The 18,299-nt window shown below is 41.3% G+C and overlaps 5 protein-coding genes across 8 annotated transcripts; 1 reads left to right on the forward strand and 4 right to left on the reverse strand.

Annotated features, from left to right (window-relative positions):
* Nucleotides 1–10: 10 nt before the first annotated feature.
* LOC6507855 (cationic amino acid transporter 2) lies at nucleotides 11–4,244 on the reverse strand. Of its 2 annotated transcripts, none has more exons than XM_001956439.4 (5): nucleotides 4,067–4,244; nucleotides 1,957–2,324; nucleotides 1,584–1,844; nucleotides 740–1,525; nucleotides 11–682 (listed from the first exon to the last, which is right to left on the reverse strand). In XM_001956439.4, exons 1-5 carry the CDS (start codon nucleotides 4,090–4,092, stop codon nucleotides 231–233), a joined length of 1,893 nt encoding a protein of 630 aa, XP_001956475.1. In that variant the 5' UTR covers nucleotides 4,093–4,244; the 3' UTR covers nucleotides 11–230. The 2 variants fall into 2 exon arrangements, with proteins under 2 accessions (XP_001956475.1, XP_032310362.1); XM_032454471.2 differs by lacking the exon at nucleotides 4,067–4,244 and adding an exon at nucleotides 2,725–2,997.
* A 1,383-nt stretch (nucleotides 4,245–5,627) lies between these two features.
* On the forward strand, nucleotides 5,628–8,991 carry LOC6507208 (arylsulfatase B). Of its 3 annotated transcripts, none has more exons than XM_014909610.2 (6): nucleotides 5,628–5,724; nucleotides 6,686–6,865; nucleotides 6,922–7,081; nucleotides 7,136–7,362; nucleotides 7,518–7,940; nucleotides 8,002–8,991. In XM_014909610.2, exons 2-6 carry the CDS (start codon nucleotides 6,725–6,727, stop codon nucleotides 8,806–8,808), a joined length of 1,758 nt encoding a protein of 585 aa, XP_014765096.1. In that variant the 5' UTR covers nucleotides 5,628–5,724; nucleotides 6,686–6,724; the 3' UTR covers nucleotides 8,809–8,991. The 3 variants fall into 3 exon arrangements, with proteins under 3 accessions (XP_014765096.1, XP_001956474.2, XP_032309925.1); XM_001956438.4 differs by having other exon boundaries at nucleotides 5,630–5,724; nucleotides 6,695–6,865; XM_032454034.2 differs by having other exon boundaries at nucleotides 5,631–5,724; nucleotides 6,698–6,865.
* A 318-nt stretch (nucleotides 8,992–9,309) lies between these two features.
* On the reverse strand, nucleotides 9,310–10,028 carry LOC6507854. Its single transcript, XM_001956437.4, has 2 exons — nucleotides 9,901–10,028; nucleotides 9,310–9,838 (listed from the first exon to the last, which is right to left on the reverse strand). Exons 1-2 carry the CDS (start codon nucleotides 9,965–9,967, stop codon nucleotides 9,366–9,368), a joined length of 540 nt encoding a protein of 179 aa, XP_001956473.1. The 5' UTR covers nucleotides 9,968–10,028; the 3' UTR covers nucleotides 9,310–9,365.
* Nucleotides 10,029–10,220: 192 nt separating this feature from the next.
* LOC6507853 lies at nucleotides 10,221–10,876 on the reverse strand. Its single transcript, XM_001956436.3, has 2 exons — nucleotides 10,778–10,876; nucleotides 10,221–10,714 (listed from the first exon to the last, which is right to left on the reverse strand). The coding sequence occupies exons 1-2, from the start codon at nucleotides 10,842–10,844 to the stop codon at nucleotides 10,242–10,244; spliced, it is 540 nt and encodes a 179-aa protein (XP_001956472.1). The 5' UTR covers nucleotides 10,845–10,876; the 3' UTR covers nucleotides 10,221–10,241.
* Nucleotides 10,877–11,821: 945 nt separating this feature from the next.
* Nucleotides 11,822–12,470, reverse strand: LOC6507852. The gene has a single exon (XM_001956435.4). It carries the CDS (start codon nucleotides 12,430–12,432, stop codon nucleotides 11,872–11,874), a length of 561 nt encoding a protein of 186 aa, XP_001956471.1. The 5' UTR covers nucleotides 12,433–12,470; the 3' UTR covers nucleotides 11,822–11,871.
* Nucleotides 12,471–18,299: the final 5,829 nt, after the last annotated feature.

Genomic DNA, 18,299 nt, shown 5'->3' on the forward strand with positions numbered 1-18,299 from the left:
AGTTCTAATATTTCTATATGAATATTCGTGTTTATTGCTTTCAGCTAACTTATTGTACTTTTTGTATAGTTTTTTGGTTTCCTATTTTACGGTATGAAGCTTAGTGCATGTTTAAATTACAAAGGTGAGCATATGGATGATGAGAATTGTAAATTAACTTGCTTATTTTGTAGGAAAAACAATTTTTTCTTGTTATATATATATATAATGCATATAAATATCAAGCATATTTAGGATGAACTGTGCATCAATATCAGGGGCACCTCGTTGCCGTACTTGGAACTGTCCTGGCCGCTCAGAAGAGCGGTGTTGCTGCAGTCCCGCATCATGGCAATGGAATTGTTCCTCTGCTCCCGCTGCCTCAGCCGACTGTGACGGATGCCGTAGGACAGGAAGATGGACAGGCCGATGGCCAGCCATATGCTGAAGCGCACCCAGGTGAGAATGTCGAGCTTGATCATCAGGTAGATGTTGATCAGAATGGAAATGCCCGGCAGCCATGGTACCAATGGCACCTTGAAGGACAGCTTAACTCCCGACGTGGGCTGGCGCGAGATGATCAGAAGGAGCAGAACCAAGGGTATTGTACCCAGACCCAATTTGAGAACATCAAAGGAGGTGACACCGGCCAGATCCTCCTCGAACTTGGTCAGTATCTGGGAGAAGACCATGCACCAAAGAGCTGAAAGGGAACAAGATTTAAGTATATTTTGTTTGAACTTCAGAAGGTTTCTCTTACAGAATAGAGTCACACTGACGGTGACGATCCTCGAGGTCTGCTTGGTGGGCACTGTCTGGCCATTCAGATTGAAGACCCTTCTCCACAGGGCACAGGGCTGATCCTGGTCGAGATTCGATACCCGGCCATTGCTTACAATGCGGCTCTCCCGGCGATCGTCCACCTCATAGCGCAGCATCAGCACACAACTGGCCACCATGGAATAAGCTAGGAGGGTTCCAATCGACATCATGTTCACCAGCTGGCTCAGATTGAAGATGGCAGCCAGAATGCCCGTGAGCAGACCCGTCAACATGGTGCCCTTGAAAGGGGTTTTGTACTTTTCGCTAATGTCTCCCAGGAACCGGAACAGCAGTCCGTCGTTGGACATGGCAAAGACGATCCTCGGCAGCGGAAACATGGCACCCATCATGCTGGAGCAAAGGCCAAACATGGCGCCAATGCTCACCACATATTCCGCCACATGCCAGCCATTGATCCTGAAGACATGGGGCAGCGGAGCCTTCTCGTCCTGCTCAAAGTAAGGCAACATCATGGTCAGAACCGAGGAGACACCGAAATAGGCCAGAAAGATCATGGCCAGGGAGACGATCACAGCAAACGGAATGGATTTCTTGGGGTTCTTGGCCTCCTCTCCGGCAGTGGCGATGCAATCGAAGCCAATGAAGCCGTAAAAGCACACGGCTGCTCCCTTAATGATTCCCGAAACGCCGTATGGCATAAAGCCACCGTCACCATAGCCCTCGGGCACCTCCGACTTGGGTATGGACCAGTTACTGCTAGAAACTGTTTAGGAATATTAATAAAATATTTATTTTTCCTTATTTTAGTAACAGAAGCTCACCCTTGAAGAGACCTGCGATGATGACGAACAAAACCACTCCCAGATTCAGCATTGTGAAGACGTTGTTCACCCTGGTGGACTCCTTGGCTCCCACGGCGATGGCAAGGGAGAAGAGAATGGTCACCACGAAGGCAAAGAGATCCGGATAGGCGCCCATGCCCTCAATGTTGATGGGTAGGTGGGTGCCCAGAAAGGTGCTCATCGGATTGCCGCATAGCTGATCGAGATATGTGCTTAAACCCTTGACGACACTGGCGGAACCTGAAAACAAAAATCGAAAATATTTAGAAACATGCGAATTTCGGGCAATTAAATCAAATCAATCAGACGGCGGCGATCAGGCGGTCGTTAATTGATTCACTTCTAAACTTACCAATGGCGTACTCGAGTATGAGATTCCAGCCGATGAGGAAAGCGATGAACTCGCCAATGGTGACATAGCTGTAGATATACGCCGATCCCGCCTTGGGAACTCGGGCTCCAAACTCCGCATAACAGAGTCCGGCAAAAATGGAGGCGATGGCGGCGATTAGGAAACTGATGACCACAGCTGGGCCAGCATACTGTTTGGATACCTCACCGGCCAAGACATAGACACCCACTCCCAGCGTGGATCCGATTCCGAGAGCTGTAAGATCGAAGGCTGATAGAACCTTGGCAAGTTTGGATTCATTGGAGTCCTCCAGAGGCTTCTTGCGTGTGAGAACGCGAAAAACATTCGTCACGCTCCAGTTGGGCATTCTGAAACGAGTCCATGGGATATATTTGAATTGTGAGAAGCTTGTAAGTGGGGCTTCTGCTTAGCCGTGCACTATATAATAACCCGATTTACTCGATGTTTACAGAAACGACATATTAACACGTTCGCAGTTTGTGGAAAGTGCCTGTGGTAGGTGGGCCAGAAATTGTGCGGAGTTTGGTTTATGGGTCGAGGGCCATAAGAAAATTAGTGGGCGTCTGTTAATGTGCGAATATAGACAACGGCTTTACGATTTGCATCAAAAGCTGATCTAAATTGGAGTCTTGTGATCTTCGGGAAAGATCCCCTATGACTAAGAGGGGATAATTTTATTAAGAGAAGCTATTATATTCTATATACTATCCTCCTTAAGTCCCTTTTATCCATACTCCTTATAGTTACCTGTGTCCTTTTTAGTAAACCACTTTTGTATTAAATTTATTAATTAAATGTATTCCTTAACAAACACTTTAAATAATATTTATTGATTTTGTTTTGTGGAATCAATTATCACTGGCTTAAAACCATCTTTAGGCTATTTCGGGAGTCGGGTGGCAAGAATGCGAATATCTAATGGGACAGTATCTGTATCTGGTTGCCGCTTAATTGAGTTTTGGAATCGGAATTCACAATTTGAAACTTGATCGGTTTGCGTGTAGAGCCAGAAAGCGTTCCACTTACTTCTGAGGGTACGCCGTGAACGCGAGCGGCGTTAAATAGCGAATCGGTTCTACGGCTCCGGGGGATCGTGGTGAGTTGGCACCGGAATCAAAATCGGACAGTAGCATTCCCCCAAGTTAGACCCCACGTTAGAGTCCTCAGGTTCGGAATCGAGACGAATGAGGTGGAATCACGCCTCTGACGCTGATAACGCTAATTGGTAGTCCCCTCGATCCTCGCCTGGTGGGAATTCTCTGATTTGCCGGGTGACTGGGCAGGTCGATGGGCCAAGCGGTCCGCAAACCCTAATGAATTGTCGTGTTCGATTAGCAGTAAAAATAGTTGCAACTTTTTTTTTTCTTTCTGTTTTGGTAATGGGATATAAAATATTGGTAGGTGGTAGGTGGATCCTATCGAATAACTAACAAGTTTGATATTAAATTTTATGAAACTTGTTCTTAGAAGTTCTTGTTTTTAGAAGTAAAACATAAATGATTCATATATAAAATATTCAAATTCGAAAAGTATATATACTTATACTTATGTTCCTAAAACCAAATCAAAGTTTTTCATATCTAGAACCAAAAAAAAAACACTTTACTGATAAGAAAACTTGAAGCAAAGAATGGAACTCGTTTACATAAGAAATTAATGGGAAAAATATTACTCAAAAGAGGTCTAAGGGAACCTTGTTCAGTTCTTAAAATTTGAAATCCCTTGGGAATTGTTTGCGCGGCAATTTGAAGTTCAAAACAAACAGCTGCCTATTTAATGGCCTCCTGCTGGGAATATACCAGTTGGTCTAATACTAACCCCCTCGACGAGCAGTAGTACATATATATTGTATTTGTTTTAATATAGCACTACTAATTTGGCTTTTGTTTGAGCTTTTCATTGACATGGCCGCGTGGAGTTTCTGGCCATTGTTTATACTCAGCTTTTCAGCTGATATGGAAGATATAGGCGTCGTGTGGCCCATGGGTGGGTGCTAAATCCTGGCTAAAAATAGCACCCGTGTTTGATTGCATTTGAACGCTAATTTTAGCCACTTGTTGCATGCGTGTTGCCTTCGTCAGCTACTCACCCATAGTACTCGGCGAACTCCTCCATCGCTGCTTACAATCAGTATCAGAATCCGTATCCAAATCGATTTAATTGAATTCAATTAATACCGTTCCGATCTCATCAGTTTGCGGCCGCTGTCCGCTCTTCACATAACCGTACTGCCACAAACCATGTGTTTTGGTCATAAAATCACTTTTTTCCGTCCACGCAGCACATGCAGCTGCCGCTCTCCGTTGCTCACCAATTGGCTCTCACGGGGCTTAACCCTCTAAAATCTAGAATCTAGATTCTACAACCTAATATATTTTATTTATAAATATGTTAAGTTTTAAATAAAAAAATGTTTAAACATTTACTAAGACTAAGACAGAATTAAAAACTATATTTTTAAAAGGTATTTGAAAATATGGGAACCAATTTTAACGCTTTATTATTTCTATAATTTTTTTTTATATTATAAGAATTTTATTTGTATGCGTTTTAAAATATTTTAAAAATATTAAACTAAATAAATAAATAATAACTAAATAAATAATGAAAATTATTTTTTTCTAAACATAACAATCTTGCCCCATTGCCCACTAGTGGGTTAAAGAAATGTTTGAAATGGGGAGAGCCAGTGGGTTGCCGACTTCTTTGGATATCTATGAGATTGTTATGCTACCTGGCCATTTGGCTCACCTGGAAACCCTGCTCTCACCGGTAAAAGGAATATCCCACACCGGCTCTCTCTCTATATTTTCTTTCTCTAGGCTCTCTGGGCCTTTTGTTGTGCTTATTTCATAGGGTCTTATATTTCATCAGCCCTTCAGTTCGTTCCACCCTTAGAAGAAATTCCAGGAAGCTAGGAGCATGGGTTTTTAGTTATATAGGGCTGAAGATATAATATCCTTTATTTATGACTAAATACTAGTAATACTAAAATTAAATATTAAATAAAATGAATATTTTCCTGAAAATATTTATGAAATTAAATACTTTATAGATAGATGATACATTTATTTATCATTAACGTCACATTTTCGCATGCTAATCAATCAGAAAAACGATTCAATGGATTCCAATGAATCATGTGGCAGATTTCTGGGTTCGAAATTTGATTTTAGATGTTTTTAGGGCAGTGGGTTCTAATATTTTTGGTTTTATAATATATTTTGCAAAGTTTTTTGTCGTGTTAATAAAAAATTATAATAAAATGATTAAATATGAAAATAATGAAATAAATAAAATGATTAACTACCTTTTGATATAAGATTAATTTTAAATATTTTGGGGAATAAGGAAGGTAAACTTTTCTTTATTCTATGGCTAATTATTTATTATTAAAATATGAGAGATACAATTTTTCGCTTAGCTACTTTTAACTTTATTTAACTTGATTATATTTTTAACATCAGCCATTTTTTGTTGCATATTCATCATATTACTTCGAACCCCAAAAAGTATGCTATAGATTGATGCAATACGCCCAGATTCTGCTCTCCCACCCACACCAAAACGAGTTAGAATTGTAAGTTAATCAACCGGTTGTTGGTCATCCCGCCCGCATTCAGTTTGATTTTTTGGCTACCCATTCAGTTGCTTCTCGCTCTTGGAGTCCGGCGGATCAGAGATCAGCAACTGTGGGCACCTCGTCGCTGATATTACGTAGAATCCGGCCACCCACTAGAGATATTTGTGAGTGAAATTGGCGTGCATTTATTCCGGCTGATAAGAGCTCATTGTGTGTTTGGATTTGTTTTATTCTCTTTGGCTAAGTTAGTATGTCTGTCTGGCTAGCTCAGGCGATAATAAAAGTGTGTGAACGAAGCCCGATCGGGACAGTAAATTGAATTAAGTGATGTGACAGCAACGATGCCGCCAATTAATTGGTCTGAGTTATTTGATTTTCGGTGATTACTATGTATTGATTTAAATTAGGCAAAGTAAATAGCTTAATATTTGTATTAAATTGCTTTGAATATAGTATATTCAATATATAATATGCTGAGCAAAAATGATCAGTTGTGCTACTTACCCAATACATACAATTATTTTATTAAACCATATAATTATCTTGGTAAATATTTACTTCGTTACTTAGCAGCTTTTTGAAGTTTTGCAAACCATGAATTAAAACTTTTATTTTGCTTGTTATGAACAATTAATTCGAGTTGATGCTTTATTAGCAAGAGCTTCACAAACAAGAGTTTCACTTCCATGGAGTTTCGTACTTCCTATTTAACTGATTCCCAAGCACATCAAATTTGCATTTCTCGTAATTGTTATATTCTTTATTTACGCTTAATTTGCCAGAGACTATCGTAATATACCGCTGAAAACATTTTCTTGACTGCAATTGCCGAGCTTCTGACAGAAAAATATTTATTTTAATTGCAAATATTTTAGAGATTGTCATTTGTTTTTTGGCTACGAAATTTATTGTTTAAATAGGCACCAAAGAAACGGCTAAACTGCAGAAATTTCCGAAAATTAACGTATTAAAATGTACACCAAATAGGCTGTGGCAGAGATCATTATACGGCTAATATATCCGGAACGGGTGATTAAGCCCATCCATCATAGGCGGACTATCACCCACTGACTGCTCGCCCATTTGCAATGCTAATTTAGAAATGTTTATACTAATTCCTATTAGGTTTTTTAGTAGCTGCTCCACATCTTCCTCCCTCCATCTATGGCGATGTCAACTCATTTAAGTAAAATCAGCCATAATGCCGCGATAATCTTGTTGTTAACAACTGGATTAGTGGTCGTCTTAGCCGGGACTGAAATATCCGGCAAACCAAATATCATTATCATTATGGCCGATGATCTGGTAAGTGCAGATCATTTAGTTAAGATTTTGCATTTAGTTAAGAGTTCTTATCCTAGGGCTTCGATGATGTTAGTTTTCGGGGATCTAATAACTTCCTAACACCCAACATCGATGCCCTGGCTTATAGCGGAGTGATCCTGAATAATCTCTATACCGCTCCGATGTGCACTCCCAGTCGGGCAGCTCTTTTGACTGGAAAATATCCCATTAATACTGGTGAGTTTTTGTTTTATAAATTAGCTAGATAATATATAAATGAAACTACATCAGGCATGCAGCATTATGTGATTGTGAATGATCAGCCCTGGGGTCTCCCGTTGAATGAAACGACAATGGCGGATATTTTCCGGGGAAATGGTTACCGCACAAGTCTCATTGGAAAATGGCACCTGGGGATGTCGCAGCGTAACTATACGCCCACACTACGGGGCTTCGATTATCACCTGGGCTACCTGGGCGCCTATGTGGACTATTACAATCAGAGCTATGAGCAAGTGGTGAGTGATAAGTGGCTTCTTTCATATCTACCGGATAAGGCTTATCAACTTATTTTAAATTATTAAATAAATAAATTTAAAGTCCGATTTCTCAGATGCTGATTACACATGATTCATTAAAGAATATACTATGTATTTAAATATATCTTTCGTAGAGCAAAGGTTATCGGGGACATGATTTCCGGGAGAATCTGAAACCCAATCACGAGCATGTGGATAAATATGTCACCGATATACTCACCGATGCTGCCGTCCGGGAGATCGACGATCATGCAGCCAAAAACAATAGTAAGCCACTCTTCCTGCTACTGAATCACCTGGCTCCTCATGCCGCCAATGATGCGGATCCCATGCAGGCACCGGCCGACGAGCTATCCGGATTTGAATATATCCGTGATGAGACCCATCGATACTACGCGGCCATGGTATCCAGACTGGACAAGAGTGTGGGACATGTTGTGGATGCTCTGGCCCGGCAGGATATGCTCCAGAACAGCATCTTGCTCTTCCTCTCCGACAATGGTGGACCCACCTTGGGTGAGCATGCAACCACCGCCTCCAACTATCCTCTAAGGGGGGTAAGTATATAAAGTTCTGAACATTGAAAAATATATATTTATAATATTTTCCTTTTAATAGCAAAAGAACTCCCCGTGGGAGGGCGGAATACGTTCTTCGGCGGCCATTTGGAGCACAGAGTTTGAGCGCCTGGGCAGCGTTTGGAAGCAACAAATCTATATTGGGGACCTCCTGCCCACTCTGGCAGCTGCTGCGGGCATCTCACCGGATCCGGATCTTCGGCTGGACGGACTGAACCTCTGGTCGGCCCTGAAGTATGGCTACGAGTCGGTGGAGCGTGAGATTGTGCATGTAATAGATGAGGAAGCTCCGGAACCGCATCTGGCCTACACCCGTGGCAAGTGGAAGGTGGTTAGTGGCACCACCAACAGCGGACGCTACGACGGCTGGCTGGGTGAAAGGGTGACCACTGAGGTGGATCCACGATCGCAGGAGTACGAGGCTCTGATCCAGAACACCAGTGTGTGGTTGCAGTTGCAAAAAGTGAGCGGAGGAGAGCGCAACATCAGCGGTCTGAGGCAGCAGGCCAGGATCGAGTGTCCGGCTACTACGGAGGACGAACACACTCCCTGCCTACCCCTGGAGGCGCCCTGTCTCTTCGACATTGAGGCAGATCCCTGCGAGCAAAACAACCTGTACGAGGAGTACAAGAACACAACCGTCTTTCAGGATCTGTGGCAGCGTGTCCAGCAGTTTACCGCTCAGGCGCATCCCCCCAACAACAAGCCAGGAGATCCTTCATGTAATCCTGCCTTTTATCACAACGAGTGGACCTGGTGGCAGGATGAGACTCCATCCAATTCAGCTTTCTCCTTGAAAAATAGTATATTTTTGATACTTCTCCTAAACAGTTGGTGGATATTCTAAATTAAGAAATTCCATGTTTCTTAGTTTCTAAAGATTAGGATCTTTTGTAAAGTGCTATTACACATCTAGTATTATTTCATAGGCATAGTGCGGAACCCAAAAGTATGCTCCATTGAAAAATATAATCGGAATCAAGATAAGAAGTATCTCAACCTTGGCAATATAATATCTTTTTGTTCTGAAGTCTACTCATTGTGATTCGTGTGCTGGGAGCAGACCAATTAAGATAATTTATGGCCTGTATTTGACCAGGTCATTATTTCTGAGTAATGTCTAAATGGATTCAGTGTCCAATCTGTTTGTTTATCTTATCATCGTTCCTATGAATGTTGATAGTTGCAAAATCCCCTTGGCTCAGTCAAAAATAGAAATAGATCTCTGTCAATCAAATGGAACTTATATTGTTTGGCCTTCTAGTTCTGTTAGTGATATTGGTTACTTTGTTTATTATTTTCGGCTCTGAAATTTTAAGAATAATAGATTTTCAAACTTCGTTTCATATTTAAATTTCCAATAAATTAATCATTTTATTTTTCATTTTTTTAAACTATCTGAATCTAATAAACAGTTCCATTTCCCTTGGGCTGTGCCACCAGGACTTCATATTTGTCGAACTTGCGCAGCGACAAGGTGTCGTGCTTGATGATGCACACCTTCTGGGGCAGGAGGAGGGTTCCGATGAATAATCCTCCATCGGACCTAGCACGGCAGAAGTACACCCTCTCATTCTTGACCGTAGTGCCGGCGGATACAGCATTCTTCTCATAGAATCCATCGTAGCTCCTCACCCAAACGTAGTTCACATTACGCTCGGCCACCAGGAAATCGTAGATCAGTAGTTTTCCTGAGGCGGTTTCAGTGTTATAGTAGGCAGTTCCAGTTTCCACAATCACACGGGCGGGCAGGATGTCATTGCCAGCCTTGACACGGCCCACATAGGTGAGGAAGCCGCTAGCATCGTAGCCTCCAACGAGGGCATTGCTGGGAATCGCGTAGGACAGGTTTCCAGCCACCCACACTTGCTCGGTGTCTATTGGGGTGTAGAGTAATAAGAAAGAATTCTAAAAACACTTTTTGTTACAAAATTCTTACCAGGTGTGGAGGGAAGAGCGTAGACCACTGCGAACAGGGCTAGAGCCAGGCAAGCAACTTTGTACATCTTGTGGGGCTGATGGACGCTGTTTGAATGGCTTTCAAATAAATTGCCTTCTTTTATAGTCGCTTTCTTATCATCAGACTCCTAATATATTGTTTGTTATCAAAAAGTGTGTATTGATAGGCTCGATTCGGTGAGTAACCCTTTCTAATAGTTGGAGGTTTTATTGTCCCCATTAAAAATACAGGCATTTACTTGTCAAAAAAAAAGTCCCCTGTCCATTTTTGGACAATAATTTCAACAGAGACACCAAAAATGTTTTTCAATAATTTTTTATTTAATAGATTGTTCCATTGGTCTTGGGCCTGGCCACCAGAACTTCGTATTTAGCGAACTTGTTCAGTGACAGGCTCTCATGTTTGATGATGCACATCTTCTGGCTTAGCAACAGGGTTCCGATCAGGATTCCGCCATCACACTTCGACCGGCAGATATAGACCCGCTCGTTCTTGGGCGTCGTGCCCACGGCCACAGCATTATTTTCGTAGAATCCGTCGTAACTTCTCTGCCACACATAGTGCACATTACGCTCGGCCACCAGGAAGTCGTAGATCAGGGATTTTCCAGAGGTGGTCGCCGTGTTATAGTAGGCGGTTCCACTTTCCACAACCACCCGGGCGGGAAGGATGTCGGTTCCGGCCTTTACACGGCCCACATAGGTAGGATAGCCGTAGGGATCGTAGCCTCCAACGATGGCATTGGTAGGAATGGTGTAGGACAGGTTTCCGGCCACCCACACTTGCTCGGTGTCTAAAAAAGATTTATTTTGTTTAGTATATGTATATTCGAAAATCCTAAACTTTGAATCCTTACCATACGCAGAAGGTATGGCGTTGGCCACGGCGAAAAGGGTTACAATCAAAGCGACAACTTTGTACATCGTGTGGGACTTTTGGATTCGATTTGAGTATCAGTTCAAATGTTTGTAAACTTTTATAGGTGCAACCTTATCTTAAAACTACGGCTGCCCTTATCGTTATCTAATGATTGGTACTGATAGCATCTTTGGTACTACAAATTTTAAAAGTTAACTCATCGCGATTTTATTGCAATTTCTAAAAACAGGAGATACCTATTTATGAGCTGAAAAAGTCCCCTTAATGTTATTTCACCAGTTTAGAAAATCATATACGATAAGGTGTGGAAATCCCACGCTCCTTCCAAAATTCCTCTATTTTTAGCAAATCCATGTTTAATACAGTATTTCATACATATTTCAGACTCGATTCAATGATCCTAAAGCTATTGCTATCCTATTGCTCTGGGATGGCGTTGGCAACGACGAAAATGGCCACAATTAAGGCGGTTGCTGTGTACATCGCGTGCAACTTTTGGATTCGGTTTGAGTGTCAATAGCTTGTGAGCTTTTATATGCTCCAAATTATCCTTTAATTTATTGTGCCTTTTTACGTTATCTTATGAAAGGTATTGATAACATCTTTCTTACTAAAAATCATATGTCTTTACTCATCGCGATTTATTGCGACCTTAAAAGACACAAGACACAAGAAGACCCTTTTTTGAAGTAAAAAGTCCCATTTAAAGCTTCTTCTTCATAAGTTTTATAAATAAAATAATATCTTTATCTGATAAATATTATGCAATTTCTTAAAATGCGGTGGTTCTTAGTTTTTAGAAAACCTTGGAGTAGGTTTGCGATCTTTCTTATATATTTCAATGGTTCGTTCGTTTATAAATTTTTCATTTAATCTCCTGTCCTCTAAGGAGTCAGTCAAACATATCCTGTAAATTATAGTCTGTAATACGTAAATGAGAAATCAAAAGATTTCTTTTCACTTGTATGATAAAAAAATAAATAAATTCAAAATTCGTGTTCAATAAAAAAACTACATATAGTTATTTTGAATAAATATTAATTTTATTTTCTTGCTGTATCAATAATAAGATTATACACCGTAGGGCATCCACTGTGCAAGTTTGTGCTCCCTGACCAGGACTTCGTATTTGTCATGGTAACGGATTGGCAAGGATTCGTATTTAATGATGCAAGAGCGCTGGGCTAAGATTAGGGTGCCAATGATGACAGCAGAATCAGAACGAGCTCGGCAGATGAAGACTCGGTCGTTTACGGAATTCGTTCCCACCGATACGGCGTCTTCCTCCCGGTAGCCATCGAAGCTGCGTTTCCAATGATAGCTGATAGTCTCATTAGCCACAAGGACTTCAAAGGATGTGGCCTGGTTGGATAGGGTTTCAGTGTTGAAGGTGGCTTTTCCCAATTCCGGAACCACTCGTGCGGGCAGGATGCTGCTGCTGTACACCGCTCGGCCCACGTAGTTGTAGTAGCCATCCGGATCGATACCACCGAGCACAGAGTGCTGGGGTAGGTCTGATGTCTTATCCATCAGAACCCATTTGTCCTGGTTGTTGTAAACGCCTCCTTGAATGAAGGACACCAGTTGGACGATGATAACGGCCAATATGGCAGAGTTCTTGGCGGTGAACATGGTGGAGCTTGAGACTTCAAAAGTTTAGTGACCACTTGCATCTGCTCCCTGATTTTATAGGGGCCCCCAGCAAGATTGTGGATCACGATAAGATAGCCAGTAAATCATTATTGAGGGGGCTTACCTTAGTGATAAGAATAGTTCCGCGATTGGTGATTCGTCCAATGTCCGTAATTAATTTTTGCTTAGATGTAAAAGTTTTCCCCTTTAAACAGGTGTTGAAATATTTTTATAAGAACTTTGCGGAGGGCTCAATTACTGCAGGAAGCCAATTGTGTGGTTTTTTGAAGGGGTTCCTCCAGAATTTTTGACAAAAAATCGAAAAAATATTTCGTTCCTAGATTTTGATGCAGATCGATGGGGAATCAATCCACAAATTGTTTAAGGTATTCCTCTTAAGAATCGGATAAAAATTGACAAAGATATAGCCATCGCGGGGGGCCCTATAGTGGCTCCACGCAGTTGTGTGGATTTTTGAAGGGGACCCTCCAGAATTTTTGACAAAAAATCGAAAAAATATTTCGTTCCTAGATTTTGATGCACATCGATGGGGAATCGATCCACAAATCGTTTAAGGTATTCCTCTTAAGAATCGGATAAAAATTGATAAAGATATAGCCATCGCGGGGGGCCCTATAGTGGTTCCACGCAGTTGTGTGGATTTTTGACCCTCCAGAATTTTTGACAAAAAATCTAAAAAAAATGTCGATCCTAGATTTCTATGCAGATTGATGGGGAATCGACCCACAAATCGTTTAAGGTACGCCGCATAAGAATCGGATGAAAATTGACAAAGATATTGTCATCTCTGGGGGCCCTATAGTGGCTCCACGCAGTTGTGTGGATTTTTGAAGGGGACCCTCCAGAATTTTTGACAAAAAATCGAAAAAATATTTCGTTCCTAGATTTTGATGCAGATTGATGGGGAATCGATCCACGAATCGATTAAGGTATTCCTCTTAAGAATCGGATGAAAATTGACAAAGATATAGCCATCGCGGGGGGCCCTATAGTGGCTCCACGCAGTTGTGTGGATTTTTGAAGGGGACCCTCCAGAATTTCTGACAAAAAATCGAAAAAATATTTCGTTCCTAGATTTTGATGCAGATTGATGGGGAATCGATCCACGAATCGATTAAGGTATTCCTCTTAAGAATCGGATGAAAATTGACGAAGATATAGCCATCGCTGGAGACCCTTTAGTGGCTCCACTCAGTTGTGTGGAATTTTGAAGGGGACCCTCCAGAATTTCTGACAAAAAATCGAAAAAATATTTCTTTCCTAGATTTTGATGCAGATCGATGGGGAATCAATCCACAAATTGTTTAAGGTATTCCTCTTAAGAATCGGATGAAAATTGACAAAGATATAGCCATCGCGGGGGGCCCTATAGTGGCTCCACGCAGTGGTGTGGATTTTTGAAGGGGACCCTCCAGAATTTCTGACAAAAAATCGAAAAAATATTTCGTTCCTAGATTTTGATGCAGATCGATGGGGAATCGATCCACAAATCGTTTAAGGTATTCCTCTTAAGAATCGGATGAAAATTGACAAAGATATTGCCATCTCTGGGGGCCCTATAGTGGCTCCACGCAGTTGTGTGGATTTTTGAAGGGGACCCTCCAGAATTTTTGACAAAAAATCGAAAAAATATTTCGTTCCTAGATTTTGATGCAGATCGATGGGGAATCGATCCACAAATCGTTTAAGGTATTCCTCTTAAGAATCGGATAAAAATTGACAAAGATATAGCCATCGCGGGGGGCCCTATAGTGGCTCCACGCAGTTGTGTGGATTTTTGAAGGGGACCCTCCAGAATTTTTGACAAAAAATCTAAAAAAAATGTCGATCCTAGATTTCTATGCAGATTGATGGGGAATCGACCCACAAATCGTTTAAGGTACGCCGCATAAGAATCGGATGAAAATTGACAAAGATATTGTCATCTCTGGGGGCCCTATAGTGGCTCCACGCAGTTGTGTGGATTTTTGAAGGGGACCCTCCAGAATTTCTGACAAAAAATCGAAAAAATATTTCGTTCCTAGATTTTGATGCAGATTGATGGGGAATCGATCCACGAATCATTTAAGGTATTCCTCTTAAGAATCGGATGAAAATTGACAAAGATATTGCCATCTCTGGGGGCCCTATAGTGGCTCCACGCAGTTGTGTGGATTTTTGAAGGGGACCCTCCAGAATTTTTGACAAAAAATCGAAAAAATATTTCGTTCCTAGATTTTGATGCAGATCGATGGGGAATCGATCCACAAATCGTTTAAGGTATTCCTCTTAAGAATCGGATAAAAATTGACAAAGATATAGCCATCGCGGGGGGCCCTATAGTGGCTCCACGCAGTTGTGTGGAATTTTTAAGGGGACCCTCCAGAATTTCTGAGAAAAAATCGAAAAAATATTTCGTTCCTAGATTTTGATGCAGATTGATGGGGAATCGATCCACGAATCGATTAAGGTATTCCTCTTAAGAATCGGATGAAAATTGACGAAGATATAGCCATCGCGGGGGGCCCTATAGTGGCTCCACGCAGTTGTGTGGATTTTTGAAGGGGACCCTCCAGAATTTCTGACAAAAAATCGAAAAAATATTTCGTTCCTAGATTTTGATGCAGATTGATGTGGAATCGATCCACAAATCGTTTAAGGTATTCCTCTTAAGAATCGGATGAAAATTGACAAAGATATTGCCATCTCTGGGGGCCCTATAGTGGCTCCACGCAGTTGTGTGGATTTTTGAAGGGGACCCTCCAGAATTTTTGACAAAAAATCGAAAAAATATTTCGTTCCTAGATTTTGATGCAGATCGATGGGGAATCGATCCACAAATCGTTTAAGGTATTCCTCTTAAGAATCGGATAAAAATTGACAAAGATATAGCCATCGCGGGGGGCCCTATAGTGGCTCCACGCAGTTGTGTGGAATTTTTAAGGGGACCCTCCAGAATTTCTGACAAAAAATTGAAAAAATATTTCGTTCCTAGATTTTGATGCAGATTGATGGGGAATCGATCCACGAATCGATTAAGGTATTCCTCTTAAGAATCGGATGAAAATTGACGAAGATATAGCCATCGCGGGGGGCCCTATAGTGGCTCCACGCAGTTGTGTGGATTTTTGAAGGGGACCCTCCAGAATTTCTGACAAAAAATCGAAAAAATATTTCGTTCCTAGATTTTGATGCAGATCGATGGGGAATCGATCCACGAATCGATTAAGGTATTCCTCTTAAGAATCGGATAAAAATTGACAAAGATATAGCCATCGCGGGGGGCCCTATAGTGGCTCCACGCAGTTGTGTGGATTTTTGAAGGGGACCCTCCAGAATTTCTGACAAAAAATCGAAAAAATATTTCGTTCCTAGATTTTGATGCACATCGATGGGGAATCGATCCACAAATCGTTTAAGGTATTCCTCTTAAGAATCGGATAAAAATTGATAAAGATATAGCCATCGCGGGGGGCCCTATAGTGGTTCCACGCAGTTGTGTGGATTTTTGACCCTCCAGAATTTTTGACAAAAAATCTAAAAAAAATGTCGATCCTAGATTTCTATGCAGATTGATGGGGAATCGACCCACAAATCGTTTAAGGTACGCCGCATAAGAATCGGATGAAAATTGACAAAGATATTGTCATCTCTGGGGGCCCTATAGTGGCTCCACGCAGTTGTGTGGATTTTTGAAGGGGACCCTCCAGAATTTTTGACAAAAAATCGAAAAAATATTTCGTTCCTAGATTTTGATGCAGATTGATGGGGAATCGATCCACGAATCGATTAAGGTATTCCTCTTAAGAATCGGATGAAAATTGACGAAGATATAGCCATCGCGGGGGGCCCTATAGTGGCTCCACGCAGTTGTGTGGATTTTTGAAGGGGACCCTCCAGAATTTCTGACAAAAAATCGAAAAAATATTTCGTTCCTAGATTTTGATGCAGATTGATGGGGAATCGATCCACGAATCGATTAAGGTATTCCTCTTAAGAATCGGATGAAAATTGACGAAGATATAGCCATCGCTGGAGACCCTTTAGTGGCTCCACTCAGTTGTGTGGAATTTTGAAGGGGACCCTCCAGAATTTCTGACAAAAAATCGAAAAAATATTTCTTTCCTAGATTTTGATGCAGATCGATGGGGAATCAATCCACAAATTGTTTAAGGTATTCCTCTTAAGAATCGGATGAAAATTGACAAAGATATAGCCATCGCGGGGGGCCCTATAGTGGCTCCACGCAGTGGTGTGGATTTTTGAAGGGGACCCTCCAGAATTTCTGACAAAAAATCGAAAAAATATTTCGTTCCTAGATTTTGATGCAGATCGATGGGGAATCGATCCACAAATCGTTTAAGGTATTCCTCTTAAGAATCGGATGAAAATTGACAAAGATATTGCCATCTCTGGGGGCCCTATAGTGGCTCCACGCAGTTGTGTGGATTTTTGAAGGGGACCCTCCAGAATTTTTGACAAAAAATCGAAAAAATATTTCGTTCCTAGATTTTGATGCAGATCGATGGGGAATCGATCCACAAATCGTTTAAGGTATTCCTCTTAAGAATCGGATAAAAATTGACAAAGATATAGCCATCGCGGGGGGCCCTATAGTGGCTCCACGCAGTTGTGTGGATTTTTGAAGGGGACCCTCCAGAATTTTTGACAAAAAATCTAAAAAAAATGTCGATCCTAGATTTCTATGCAGATTGATGGGGAATCGACCCACAAATCGTTTAAGGTACGCCGCATAAGAATCGGATGAAAATTGACAAAGATATTGTCATCTCTGGGGGCCCTATAGTGGCTCCACGCAGTTGTGTGGATTTTTGAAGGGGACCCTCCAGAATTTCTGACAAAAAATCGAAAAAATATTTCGTTCCTAGATTTTGATGCAGATTGATGGGGAATCGATCCACGAATCATTTAAGGTATTCCTCTTAAGAATCGGATGAAAATTGACAAAAATATTGCCATCTCTGGGGGCCCTATAGTGGCTCCACGCAGTTGTGTGGATTTTTGAAGGGGACCCTCCAGAATTTTTGACAAAAAATCGAAAAAATATTTCGTTCCTAGATTTTGATGCAGATCGATGGGGAATCGATCCACAAATCGTTTAAGGTATTCCTCTTAAGAATCGGATAAAAATTGACAAAGATATAGCCATCGCGGGGGGCCCTATAGTGGCTCCACGCAGTTGTGTGGAATTTTTAAGGGGACCCTCCAGAATTTCTGAGAAAAAATCGAAAAAATATTTCGTTCCTAGATTTTGATGCAGATTGATGGGGAATCGATCCACGAATCGATTAAGGTATTCCTCTTAAGAATCGGATGAAAATTGACGAAGATATAGCCATCGCGGGGGGCCCTATAGTGGCTCCACGCAGTTGTGTGGATTTTTGAAGGGGACCCTCCAGAATTTCTGACAAAAAATCGAAAAAATATTTCGTTCCTAGATTTTGATGCAGATTGATGTGGAATCGATCCACAAATCGTTTAAGGTATTCCTCTTAAGAATCGGATGAAAATTGACAAAGATATTGCCATCTCTGGGGGCCCTATAGTGGCTCCACGCAGTTGTGTGGATTTTTGAAGGGGACCCTCCAGAATTTTTGACAAAAAATCGAAAAAATATTTCGTTCCTAGATTTTGATGCAGATCGATGGGGAATCGATCCACAAATCGTTTAAGGTATTCCTCTTAAGAATCGGATAAAAATTGACAAAGATATAGCCATCGCGGGGGGCCCTATAGTGGCTCCACGCAGTTGTGTGGAATTTTTAAGGGGACCCTCCAGAATTTCTGACAAAAAATTGAAAAAATATTTCGTTCCTAGATTTTGATGCAGATTGATGGGGAATCGA

This window comes from Drosophila ananassae, chromosome 2R (genome assembly GCF_017639315.1).
Source record: "Drosophila ananassae strain 14024-0371.13 chromosome 2R, ASM1763931v2, whole genome shotgun sequence".
Lineage (NCBI taxonomy): Eukaryota > Metazoa > Arthropoda > Insecta > Diptera > Drosophilidae > Drosophila > Drosophila ananassae.